This window comes from Bos grunniens, chromosome 15 (genome assembly GCF_055505025.1).
Source record: "Bos grunniens cultivar Pamir isolate PY7600 chromosome 15, Bosgru_T2T1.0, whole genome shotgun sequence".
NCBI classification, from domain to species: Eukaryota; Metazoa; Chordata; class Mammalia; order Artiodactyla; family Bovidae; genus Bos; species Bos grunniens.
In genome coordinates this window covers 76,990,062-77,002,557 of record NC_141179.1, presented here as the reverse complement: position 1 = coordinate 77,002,557, position 12,496 = coordinate 76,990,062, and the positions used below count along the sequence as shown (strand labels likewise).

Here is a 12,496-nt window from a genome sequence, read left to right as displayed (position 1 = left end):
GCAGAATGTCTGACAGTCCATTTTCCCAGCTTCTAAAGGACTCTGCAATCCCATGTCCCAGTTGTTCAGTTGGAATCACAGCATCTTAGACATCTCATTTCATTTTCTCTCATGCTGCACTCTCACACATTCCTGAGAAGTGGAGCTTCAGCCTCTACTTGCAGTGATAGGTCACTGTCTGATAAGTTAACTCTAGCCCACCACTGCTCAGCTCCTTTTCGGATGTTTTTTCTTATACCCAGCCGCCATTTCCCTTGCTGTCACTTCCTCCCTTTGGCCCTGGGTCTGCCTCTGAGCCTCCACAGAGTGAGTCTGGTGATGTCTCTTCTGACTGACAGTCCTTCAGCTGTTTGAAAGTAAACTGCCACTTGCTTTAAATCATTCTTTTTAGGCCAGAATTCCCGAGGTTCCTTTTAAGATCTGGTTTTCAGATCCTTGACAGTTCTGCTCATTCCCCTTTTTACGTTTGAGGGGGGCACAACAAAGTAGAACACTCCAGGTGAGAGCTGTGCAAAACAGCGCAGTGGCGGTTTGCGCAGCGTCAGCTCAGCCCAGTGTTGCAGCAGCCTTTTCTGAAGCCACTGTTGGGTTTGCAGTCACTTATAATTCCTCGATAATTGTTAATACCAGAACTCTACCATCCTGTACTTAACTTGTGCAATTCGAATATTTTAAAAACCAAAGGATTATATCTGTTTCTGTTAAGTTTTATCTTAGTAGTATACTTAATAAGTACTAATAATTGTACTTCTTAGTTTCTGCCTCTCAACATCTTTTCAAACTTTGATTCAGTCTTTTTTCCCCAACCTTGTTTACATCATCTTCTAATTTGATAAACGTGCTTTCTCTGCCTGTCTTTGGATTGCTAGCAGAAGTGGTGCGTCAGGACTTTGCACCAAGCCTCGTGCTATGTTCCTGTGGACTTCCTTCTTGTTGATTTTGGTTCATGAATTTGCACCTGGGCTTGGTTCTTCACTCGTGAAACCCGTATTTTTCATCTTGTCTATAGGGTATTGTGAGAGCTTGTCAGATGCTTTGAAATAGTCAAGATAGCCTCTGTCTGTGGCGTTTCCCAGTATGCCGGTTGTGGTATCCTTATGAGACCATAAAAATGAGGTCAGTTTTTCATGTCCTGATGTTAGTGAAGCCTCAGTAGCAATCGTTTTCTTCCCAAGTGCTTTTAAGCCACGTGGTCAATAATCTATTCTTTAACCCCACTAGAAATCAAATGCAGTCTACCTTTTACCTCGTTAAATACTGTTTGCTTGTTTACCTATCTCTGGCCCAGATCCTATTTGCCATAATTTTCCCCAGGTACTTTGTTTCTTTATTCTATTTGATTTTTTTTTTTAAATTACAATCTGAAATACATTTACCAAAGATTTTTAAAATATAAAAGGGTATACAGTGAAAAGTTTTCCAACCCTGCTCCCAGCTACACACCTCTCCACCCCATAGGCACAGTTAGTAGTTTCCTGTTTATTTTTCAAAGATATTATATATATATGTACAAGTACATGGAAATGTATGTTTTTCCACCTCTGTTTAAGCTAGGTGGTAGCGTATTCTACCCTTTGGAAGGAAAACTGTGGCACACCTAGACAGCATATTAAAAGCAGAGACAGCACTTTGCTGACGAAGGCCCGTGTGTAGTCGAAGGTGTGGTTTCTCCAGGATCATGTACTGATGTCAGGGTTGGACCGTAAAGAAGGCTGAAGAACTGACGCTTCGAAGTGTGGTGCTGGAGAAGGCTCCTGAGAGGCCCTTGGACTGCAAGGAGATCACACTAGTCAGTCCTAAAGGAAATCAACCCTGAATATTCATTGGGAGGACTGATGCTGAAGCTCCAATACTTTGGCCACCTGATGCAAAGAGCTGACTCACTGGAAAAGACCCTGATGCTGGGAAAGAGTGAATGCAAAAGGAGAAGGGGTTGGCAGAGGATGAAATGTTTAGATAGCATCAGCAACTCAATGGACATGCATTTGAGCAAACTCTGGGATCAGTAAAGGACAGGGGAGCCTGTGTGCTGCAGTCCATGGGGTCCCAGAGAGTTGAACGGCACTCAGTGACTAAACAGCAACAACACAGCACAGTGTACATACTTTCTGTCTGTACTTTGCTTTCTTTATATCTTGATGATCTTTCCATATCCGTATATAGTTTATTCATTCTTTTTTATCGACTGCCTAGCATTCCACTCGGAGAAGGCAATGGCACCCCACTCCAGTACTCTTGCCTGGAAAATCCCATGGACGGAAGAGCCTGGTAGGCTGCAGTCCATGGGGTCGCTAGAGTCGGACACGACTGAGCAGCTTCACTTTCACTTTTCACTTTCATGCGTTGGAGAAGGAAATGGCAACCCACTCCAGTGTTCTTGCCTGGAGAATCCCAGGGACGGGGGAGCCTGGTGGGCTGCCGTCTATGGGGTCGCACAGAGTCGGACACGACTGAAGCGACTTAGCAGCAGCAGCAGCAGCATTCCACTGCCCAAATGCAGCCTCTGGATTACTTTTTGTTGTCGTTGTTGTCCTGGGTGTTCGTTGCTGTGTGTGCTTTTCTCTAGTTGCAGAGAGTGGGGGCTCCTCTCTGCTGCGGTGCGTGGGCTTCTCGTTGTGGTGGCTTCTCTTGCTGTGGAGCACAGGCTGTAGGCACGTGGGCTCAGTAGTTGCGGCTCCCCGGGCTCCAGAGAAGAAGCTCAGTAGTTGTGGCTCAGGGGCTCGGTCTCTCTAGGGCATGTGGGCCCTTCCCGGACCAGGAGTCAAACCCGTGTCTCCTGCGTTGGTAGGCAGATTCTTAACCACTGGACCACCAGGGAAGTCCCACTAGATTCCATCTTTCAACCAGTGTTCCGCTGAGGAACTTTTAAGCTGTTTTCAGTCTTTGACTACACAAACTGTGCCACAGTTTGTCATTTTGCACATGTGCAAGAATATCATAGGATAAATTCCTAGAAATGGAACCCTATGTAGGGAGGAAGAATATGTAGATCTGTGACTTTGGCAGGTACTGCTAAATCACCCTCTGAGAGAGCATACCAATGTATATTCTCACCTGTGGTTCATGAGAGTGCCTGTTTGCCTACACTCCTGCTTGTAGATTGTTCTGTCATATTTTGGAGTATTTGCAAATCTGATAGTAAAAATAGTATGTAAGTGGGAATTCTCTCTTGATCCAGTCGTTAGGGCTCTGAACTTCCACTGTGGAGAGTACAGGTTCAGTCCCTAGTTGGGGAACTAGGATCCTGCAAGCCGTGTGGTGTGGCCAAAAAATATGTATATAGTATGTTGATATTTTAAATTTGTATTTCTCGTATTATAAGCCAGGTTATATGGCTCTTAATACATTTAGCCACTTGTGTTTCCTTTTCTTGGCTTGTCCATGGGCTCACCTATTTGTGTGTGTGTGTGTGTGTGTGTTGCTGGTCTTTCCTTATCAGTTCTACAGGAGCTCTTTATAAAATCAGAAAATTAACTCATAGGAGGAGTTTCCTGGTTGTCACTTGTCTTTTGTCTCTGCTGAAGGTTATTTTTGTCATAGGACTTATTTTAAGTAGTCAGAATTATCCAACTTTCCTTTTATGGTTCCTAGATTTTGTGGCAGCATCCAGAAGATCAAATAGTACTTTTGTATTTTAATTTTTTCCTTTAAATCTTTGATTCATCAGAAGTTTAACCCAGTCCTAAATAAGCAGAGTATGACCCAGCTTTTCCCCCATGTGGCCACTCCTTTGTCCCAACCAGTTTATAAAAAGATTCATTTGTCCCCATTGATTTGGGATGTCACTTTCATCCTATTAGCATCCTGTGAATATATAGATGTATTTCTCCTGTCTTTTCTGCCCCAGGAATCTGTCTGATTATTCATATAACAGTATCACATTGGTTTAAGTTTGAGGCCCTGTCTTTTAGTATCTGGTAGGACTGGTCTTCTCTTGTAATTTTTTAATCCAAAATTTCCTGCCTGCTTGAACATTTTGGTAGTCTATATGGACTATAAAACTACCTCGCTTCTTCCCTTCACCGCCCTGAAAAAGTCCTGTCAGTGTAATTAGTGTGGTTCCATTGAATATATGAAATAAGGAGATTCAGTATTTTTGTGGTATCTTCTTATGTAAGAACATGGCATGATTTTCTGTCTCTCCAAGTCTCTCTTATGTTCTTAAAGTTTTCTTCATGTAATTTTATACATTTTCAAAGTTTATTGTTAAAAGCGTTTTAAAAAATTCTGCTATTTTATTGCATTTATTTACTAATTTTAGTTGTTATTCAGTTCAGTCTCTGGGTATGTTATCGGTAAATGGTATTAATTTTACCTTCTCCATTTCAAGTTGTACACCTGTGATTTCTTTTTCTTGTCTAAGTGCACTCGCTGCTGCAGTCAAGAGAAGTGAAGTCGCTCAGTCGTGTCCGACTCTTTGTGACCCCGTGGACTGTAGCCTACCAGGCTCCTCTGTCCGTGGGATTTTCCAGGCAATAGTACTGGAGTGGATTGCCATTTCCTTCTCCAGGGGTAATATACTATAGTCAACTGCCCCAGGCACTGTAGCCCACCAGGGTCCTCTGTCCATAGAATTCTCCAGGCAGGAATACTGGAGTGGGTTGCCATGCCCGCTAGGGAATCTTCCCAACCCAAGGATCAAACCTTCATCTCCTACAACTCCTGCATTACAGGCAGATACCCCTATCTATTCTTACTTTATTGTTAATTTTTATCAAGAATAGATACTGGGAATTGCCTGGTGATCCAGTGATTAGGACTTAAATGTTTTCACTGCCTGAAGCCTAGGTTCAATGCCTGGTTGGGGAACTAAGATCCTATAATCTGCGTGGCGTGGCCAAAAAAGAGAGACTAGATAATAAATTCAGTCATGTCGTAACAGCATCTATGATGATAACCATATGTTTTTTTCTCCTTTGGCCTAACAATGTGATCATTATGTTAATAGATTCTATAATATTGAACCCATCCTTACCTCCCTTGAATAAAGTTTTTCTTTGTCTGGAACAGTTTAAATAGTATTATAATTACTTGTACTTTTTATAATTTTAAAGTCTGAGCCGGATGCTTCTTTCCTTTTTTTTGTTCACAAACATAGGGAGAGGTCGTTCTTTAGTAACATTCTGTCAGCTGCCCTATGCTGGTTAAGCAGATGAGCTCTTGAGCCACACTGTCTGGGCTCAGGTCTGCTCAGCCGCCTTCTAGCAGTGTAGCCGTGGTTAATTAATCTCTCCGCACCTTGGTTTCCTTGTCTATAAAATGAGGGTCATCATAGGGCCAACTTCATGTGACTGTGACAAGAATTAAATTAGTACACATCAAGCACTCTGAACAACATCTGGCACTTACTGTAGTAAATGGTCAATAAATGTTAGCTCTTTTTATCATGTCTTTTTCTTGGGAATTATACCATGACTCTTTGAGAGTACAGCTATAATTCTAAAGTCACCCTGCCCTGTTTTCGGTACTCCAAGAGGTACTTCTGGAGAGTGACGTTCATGTAAAGAAGATAATTCTGTCTTAACCTGTTGGCTCATCTGTAATTGGCTTCTGATCCAACATTCTGAGGCATGTTGTTTTCTCCCCAGTTGGAGACAATTTTCTTTGAAAGAAAAACCAAATATTCTGCAGAATGCAGGCCCTGGACATACTGCTAGCACAGTCTTTTTGGTTGTCCTTAACGTTCTTTGTCTAAGCCTCCACTTGTTCTGACTGCAGCTTCCTGTCATTCTCCTTCTATGGTCCTTCCTGCTTCCTTTGATCATGGCTGTTGTAAAACCTGAGCTGATCAGAGAGCATTATGGTACAACCAGATTGACTCATTTAACTTGGCTCACCTGTCCCCCTCATTTAAGTCCTGTGTGGTGTTAGAATTCTGCTTCTTAAAAGTGCCCTATTTTACTCAAGAGTTACTTAGGAAGAAAACTTGGCATTCCAGGTGTTTAGGGCTCATATGTTTGTTAGTGGCCAACGTTCCTTGCCTTGGTCTTACCCTCTAGACTGCCAGTCACTTTTACCTGAGGTTCCTGTCATTAACTGATTTTCTTGGTTGGCCTGAATAACCTCTCATTACAGTTTTGATAGATTCGGCTGTCAGCAGAGTTAAGTTGGGGATCTCTTAACGAATGCAGTAGCATTCGTTTCTGAAGCTTGCCTGCTTCCCAGAGGATGGTAGCGTTTGGCTTGGGCCCAGCACGAACCTGGGAGCCACTGGCCCTCAGTTTTACTCATGTGTGATCAGCAGCCTCTGTGTTGCTGTGTCATCTGACTTAATCTGCATTGAATTCAGCCCTTTTCTAGAATTAGGCTAAAGAGTCTCACCACCTGTTTCTCTTAGTTGAGATGTAGTATTAATGAATTTCTATCTGTAAAGAGTTAAGTTTGTGAGTAAGGCCTTGTATAACATAGATAACTTTGAAACTGCTGTCATGGGAAAAAAAAAGCTCATTAGATTTACTAGGTGTTTAAAGAGTAAGTTCTTACCGGTGAGTAGCATTGGTCTTCTGGGTGCCCCGGTGACCTTAAGAAACCCAGAGGCTGAGCGGTGGGGGCGCACACACACCCACAGAGGATGTTGTGATTGCCACTGCTGGGCATGCTTACATAGTGTCATCTGGAGCTCTGTGCAGGAGGCCTTATTCTGAAATCTGAGGGCTCAGAGATAGCCAAAAGGAAATTTTCCTGCTGATTTAAACTCCTTTGGGTTTTCCAAATCAGGATCTAATGCACTTGCAAAAGCACTGCAGCCGCTAATCGCTCCTGTGGCCTCATCTGGCCAGCCAGCAACAGGCTGCAAATCGATCTTTGTACAAGGTATTTGTTTATAATTTATGGAGCTGATAGGAAGGCAGAGCCATCTGTTCCTCCAGGCATCAGTATTTCTTACCCCTCCCATTCCCTGCTAGGGCATTTTCACTTGGAAATAGTTTATAATTAGGAGGCGATTATGCTGCAAAGCCTGGAACATGGCTTCCTGCTGTCTTCCTGCATCGTTCTCATTCCCCCTGGAGCTGCCCCACTGAAGCTCTGAAGCAGTTCTGATTTGAAAAATCCTTGCTTTCCTGGCCCTCATTTCCATCCTCAGCTGCCCAGCTAACTGCTCCATCATCATTTCCCATGTGTGTCTTGCCTTTCTGTGCAGGGCTGTTTGCTGGAACTCCAGCTCAGGGATCAAGGGGTGTTTGGTGAGGCAGCAGTTTTCAAGTGTGGCCCTAAATCAGGGACACCTGGGAACTCACTCAAAATACAGATCCTCAGGCCTCACTGCAGCAGTCAGTCCAGGTGATTCTGGTGCCTGCTACCACCTGAGAACCACCGTAGTAAGGCGAGGCTGGAGGCAGAAGGAAGGCTCTGGTGCGCGCGGGTTGCCACTATCCTAGGCTGTGTCTCACTTCACCTTTTTCTCCACCTGCTTACATTATTTTCGAGTCCAAAAAGGATGAGCTGTGCTTGTCATTAGTGCATTACCTTCCTATGGCCTGAGAAAACAAATAAGAGAGCCAGGAAATCTCTCCCTGTGTAAATTAACTCATCAAAATTTCAGCCTTCTGAGAAGAAGCTGCATGAACGAAATGAAGCAGTGACCACTCACCATTGTAACTGAACATTTCCATTTCCATGTGGGAAATTAATAGACAACAAGCAGCAAATGTAAATTGCTAATTGGAGCTCTGAAATATTAATGAAACTATAAACACACCACCCAGAGCTTGCTGAAACTACCAAGTCACTCTTTGCCTACTACGTCGCCATCATTAGGGGAGAAGTAAAACCCTGGATCCCTAGCTACATACCAAATTGAGCCTGCTGCTGGAGAAACTCAACTTTAATTCCAGCATTCTTGTTCCACATGTTATTTGCATCTCTCTCTGAGCTCACTGTAGGAACTGGGAGCAGTTGTGAAATTGGGTGGAGTTGAGGGGAGGGGACAAAATTTGGGAGCTGGCCATTGAATTGGATTCATCCTAATACAGTACAAACACAAACGCAATGGCTTGGATTTGGGGGCTCACAGAATGCTTTTTGTCTATATGCCCAGTTTTTCAGGCAGTTAGAGCCAAACTTCTCAGAAGAAGAAAAACCTTACTTGTAATATCCTCCCCACCCCCAGCCCACCTTAGAAATTAGTCTGGAAGTTGGATAGCATTGCTGGCTCAACGGACGTGAGTTTGAGCAAACTGCAGGAGATAGTGAAGGACAGGGAAGCCTGGCACACTGCGGTCAGCGGGGTCACAAGGGTCGGACACGCCTTAGTGACTGAACCACAGCAGTCTCGTGGTGCTTCTCTCATGTTGGTGGTGAGTTGTGAGGGTCAGTGCAGGCTTCTGTATGTTTAAACTGCAGGTTAACACGTATGAACCAGAGCTCTACAACAACAAGATAGAAAAGCCTACTTTCATAAAATACTCACATGCATTTTTGAGATGTTAAATGTAGAAAAGATGGAAACCGTGCAAAGCTGTCTTAAAGCCCACAGAGTCCATTTCCTTCTGTGTTTATTTTCATGTCCTACATAATATTTGTGATTACTTTTTCTCTCCACCTTGGATGGTCAGTTTCTTTTTACCTTTCTGAGAACTGTGCCAACATCAAGGTTAGAAAACCAAGATGGACTCACTCTTAAAGCTCCCCCAGTTCCTTTGACTCTGTATCCCCAACTGTAATGATGTGTCTATTCAGGGAAGGGAGGAGATTGTCGTCTTTCTGGCAACAGGCTTGGGACCCTGAGTAAGGAGCAGACGGTCTCAGTGCTAACTGGATCGATCTAGCCGTACAGGCTCGAGCAGATGGTGGGTTGGAAGTTGAGCGGCACAGAGCCCTAATGGTGGTAGCACTGAGCATTTGGATGTCATTATTTTATTAGTTGGCAAACAGAACCATCCTTGTGGTCCCTTCTCGGCGCCGCGTGTGATGGTGCTGTCGGTGTCAGCCCCCAAGAATTGGCACAGCAGCCGATCAGTGTGTTCGGATGTCTTTTTTGATCTACTCTGTCATCTCTGTGGCTTCATTAACAACACACAGAGAAAGGGAGATGAATACAGAGCTGTAGAAATCACTCCCAAGTTCCTGATAAACCTCAACACACCCTCCACCCACCCCTGGAAGGCAGTTCTTTGTTTTATTTTCCTTAGGGTAATTTCCTGAGGAAACTCACCCTTGACATTCCAGGTCAAAGGGTTTGGCTCCCTGGAGTAGATCACCCAGAAATCTGGTGAGGGCTCTTGAGCTTGCCTGTTGGTTTGTTTGAACTATAATGCCTCTGACAGTGGCTGTTTAAGTAATCTTCCAATAAGAGAAAGAGGGAGGTCCCATGGTTTAAGACTTCGCATTTCCAGTGCAAGGAGCACAGGTTCGATCCCTGGTCAGGAAACTAAGATCCCACATCCTCATGGTGCAGCCAAGAAGAATTTTTACAGGAGAGAGAGAAAAAGTAAATCAGTCTCTTTGCACATGCACGTAAGGTCGATCTAAAGGAGACAGAGCCCAGAGGCGCTTGGACGTGCTGTGCATCCATGCCCTTTGGATGTGTTGTGCTGTTCCGCTCATGCACTGGTTCCAGGCTCACATCGAGGGTGGACCACTTCCTGTGGGCGGAGATGTGCACAGTGGGCCTCAGAGAGGGGTTCAAATGGAAACTGAAACAGCTATGCAGGCCCAGTCCCAGAGCTGGCCAACATCGCCTTAGTTCTGTCACTTGGAATGGATTCTCCCCACCGACAGCCAGTCCTGCACCCCGCCCCACCCAGTCCCTCGTGCTGAGCCCGCCTGACCATGCATAATTCTCAGGAAGTGCTAGGTGCAGACTGGAGCTGCCCGTGGTCATCGGCTTCTGGCGTGGCTGGAGGGACAAGCAGAGTGAACACAGTTCCAGCCCTCCAGCCTTTATGCTCTCCTGTGAAATTAGGGATTAGTGTCAGCAAGGAGCTGTCCAGAAGACTGAAGTCTCTAAATGCTCCAGTTTTCTTAAAGGAGAAAATAAGACAAAGATTTGTGAGATGATTCCCTTCTCCAAGGTCACATAGAGGTGGAGAGTAGCACTGTCACCCCCAAGCAAGTTTTACCTGTATCACCTTTTTCTTGGAATCAGCGGGTTTACATTTTTATTCATCTCAGTTTTGATCTTTTGGACAATAACAGCTGGTGAGTGGCTCTCCAGGAACAATTTTTAATAACTTTCTCCTTATCTCATCTCTCAGATGATGTCTCTTAGGTGTGAGCTAGGACTCAGCAGGTGGTTGTGGTTGTGTTGACTCTCGTTTGCTACTACAGGGGTAGAAGAGACGTATCTTTCGGTGTCTTGTGTTGCTTGTTTCATGACCTTTTAGTTGGATAAGGCTTTAGTTGGATAAGGCAGCCTTTATTATTTCTGGAGAGGGTTCGGATTCAGGCCCTTAGGGAGGCGCCCCCAAATGTCTTGACCCAGCACTTTCCACACCGTTAACTCCAGACTCCCTTACCCTCTCTTATTTCTTTGTCTGCTGCAGCCTCCGTGAATGTGCTGGTGCAGAACTGCAAGATCTACAATGATGCCAGCTGTGACATTTCTGCAGATGGCCAGCTCCTGGCAGCGTTCATCCCTAGCAGTCAGAGGGGCTTTCCTGACGAAGGCATCCTGGCAGTGTACTCCCTGGCCCCCCATAACCTGGGCGAAATGCTCTACACCAAGCGATTTGGTAAGGGATGGGACGCCCAGCGTAGTGACGCTAGTACCTTGGCCTGGGCATTCCCTGATGAAGCACCGCTTAGGTGGGAGTGATGGTCACACGCTACCCCCCTGCTTCACAGGCGCAGGTCAGAGGAAGATGCTCTGTCCTAGCTGGTAGCGTTGCAGGAGAGTCTCAGAGTAAGAGTCCTCCCCACCACCGTGGCATCACCAGCATGTTCCCATTGTGAGGGGCGAGGGTAGGGGAGGAGCTCTGTTCTTGGTCATGGCTCGGGGAAGTGGGCACACTCACACGCTGCAAGCCAGTCTGGCATTGTATAGATTTATGTACAAGGGTGTTCACAGCGGTATTATTTGTCACAGAGAAAAATGTCAAATTCTGAAGAGTTGCTTAAATAAATGATGGTGCATTGACAAGACAGAATACCACTTGGCCTTTAGAACGCTCTTACAGAGGGATATTTAATGGTGAAAAATGTTTGTAATGTATGAAGTGAAAAAAGTGGATTTCAAAATAGCAGTTACAGTATGATAATTTTTAATGTGATTCTGTGCTAATACGGGTTAGCATTCATGAAGTACTTTTTATATGTCAAGAGCTAGACTTAGTACTTTACACACCTTCTCATTGTACTCCTCACTGCCATCCTGTGAGATTAACCCCAGGATGAGCAAACAAAGATGAAGACCAGGGAGAAAGAAAAAAGACTACAGGAAGATTATTTGCTGGTAACAGCAAGAGCTCTAGGGAGCGTCTCTCTGTCCGTCTGGCCCTAGGTCCCAACGCCATCTCAGTGAGCCTGTCCCCGATGGGCCGGTACGTGATGGTGGGCTTGGCCTCCCGGAGGATCCTGCTGCACCCCTCCACGGAGCACATGGTGGCCCAGGTCTTCCGGCTGCAGCAGGCGCACGGTGGTGAGACCTCCATGCGGGTGAGTGCCTTGCGTGGCGGTTCTCCTAGGCCTTGCCCAGCAGCACCATGCAGGCCAGAGCTGCAGTCTCCCAGCAGGGCCAGAGGCGTCACGCCCATAAGGAGCCAGGAAGGACTCCAGGCCGGCCCAGTCCTGACCAGCCGGCCTCACTTTTGGACGCTCTGGGCTATTCAAAGGCAGTCTTTCTCATACCCTAAATCATGAGCTGGGGCCCCAGAGGCCTGAAGGGATCTTGGGGTAGAGACCAAACTGAATACCTCCTTACCTCAACTTGAGGCCTATAGTCTGGAGATACATAAAGAACCCAGTGAAATATTTGTTTTGTTTTGTTTTTAATTTTTGAGGAGGCAGGCTACAGAAAGAGATAGGTAGTATACTATGAAATGCTCCTCTCCTGAGGTTGTAATCACAGTGGAAGATGCGGACTCTGCGGAGCTGCCGTGCCCTTAACTGTCCCGTCCGTTTCACCAGCAGGGAAAGGTGGTGTTTAGGACCTGCTCTTGTCTGAAGCCATCCTCCGTGTATTGCCATAAAAGCTTCTGGCATGGGGTTAGTGGCCTCCTGGACTCAACCAGTCTAGCTTCTGACTGAGATTCCCACATCCCACGGGGGCTCATTTGGCCAGGGTTTTGTCAAGGGGAGTTGAGCGTTTGAACGGTTCTCTAATTAGATGGTATTTAAGCTCTGTCTCAAGCTAAGAACCTGTGAATTCCCCCAGCGCTGTGTGCTGGGCCACTTATAGTTTATGCTCTTGCTCATGTGTTGTTTTGTATTTTCTTTAGCTGTGTGGTATGTCTGTTTAATCCACCCAATTAGGTTCAGTGTTAAGCTCCATAGGGGCTTATCCCCCAGGGCTGCTCATTTAGTGCCACACATGTGGATGCTTGTGGAATTCAGGCTG

The 12,496-nt window shown here is 45.5% G+C and overlaps 1 protein-coding gene across 13 annotated transcripts in view; it reads left to right on the top strand.

Annotated features, from left to right (window-relative positions):
* AMBRA1 (autophagy and beclin 1 regulator 1) overlaps positions 1-12,496 on the top strand; it is a 172,920-nt gene that overhangs the window by 131,483 nt on the left and 28,941 nt on the right. For 12 of the 13 annotated variants that reach the window (XM_086341418.1, XM_086341417.1, XM_086341416.1 and 9 more), the window contains 2 exons: positions 10,485-10,673; positions 11,441-11,595. The exons of the other annotated variant lie outside the window; for it this stretch is intronic. In XM_086341418.1, the coding sequence (XP_086197544.1) occupies positions 10,485-10,673; positions 11,441-11,595 (344 nt within the window). The remainder of the gene's footprint in view (positions 1-10,484; positions 10,674-11,440; positions 11,596-12,496) is intronic. 13 annotated transcript variants of the gene reach the window in all.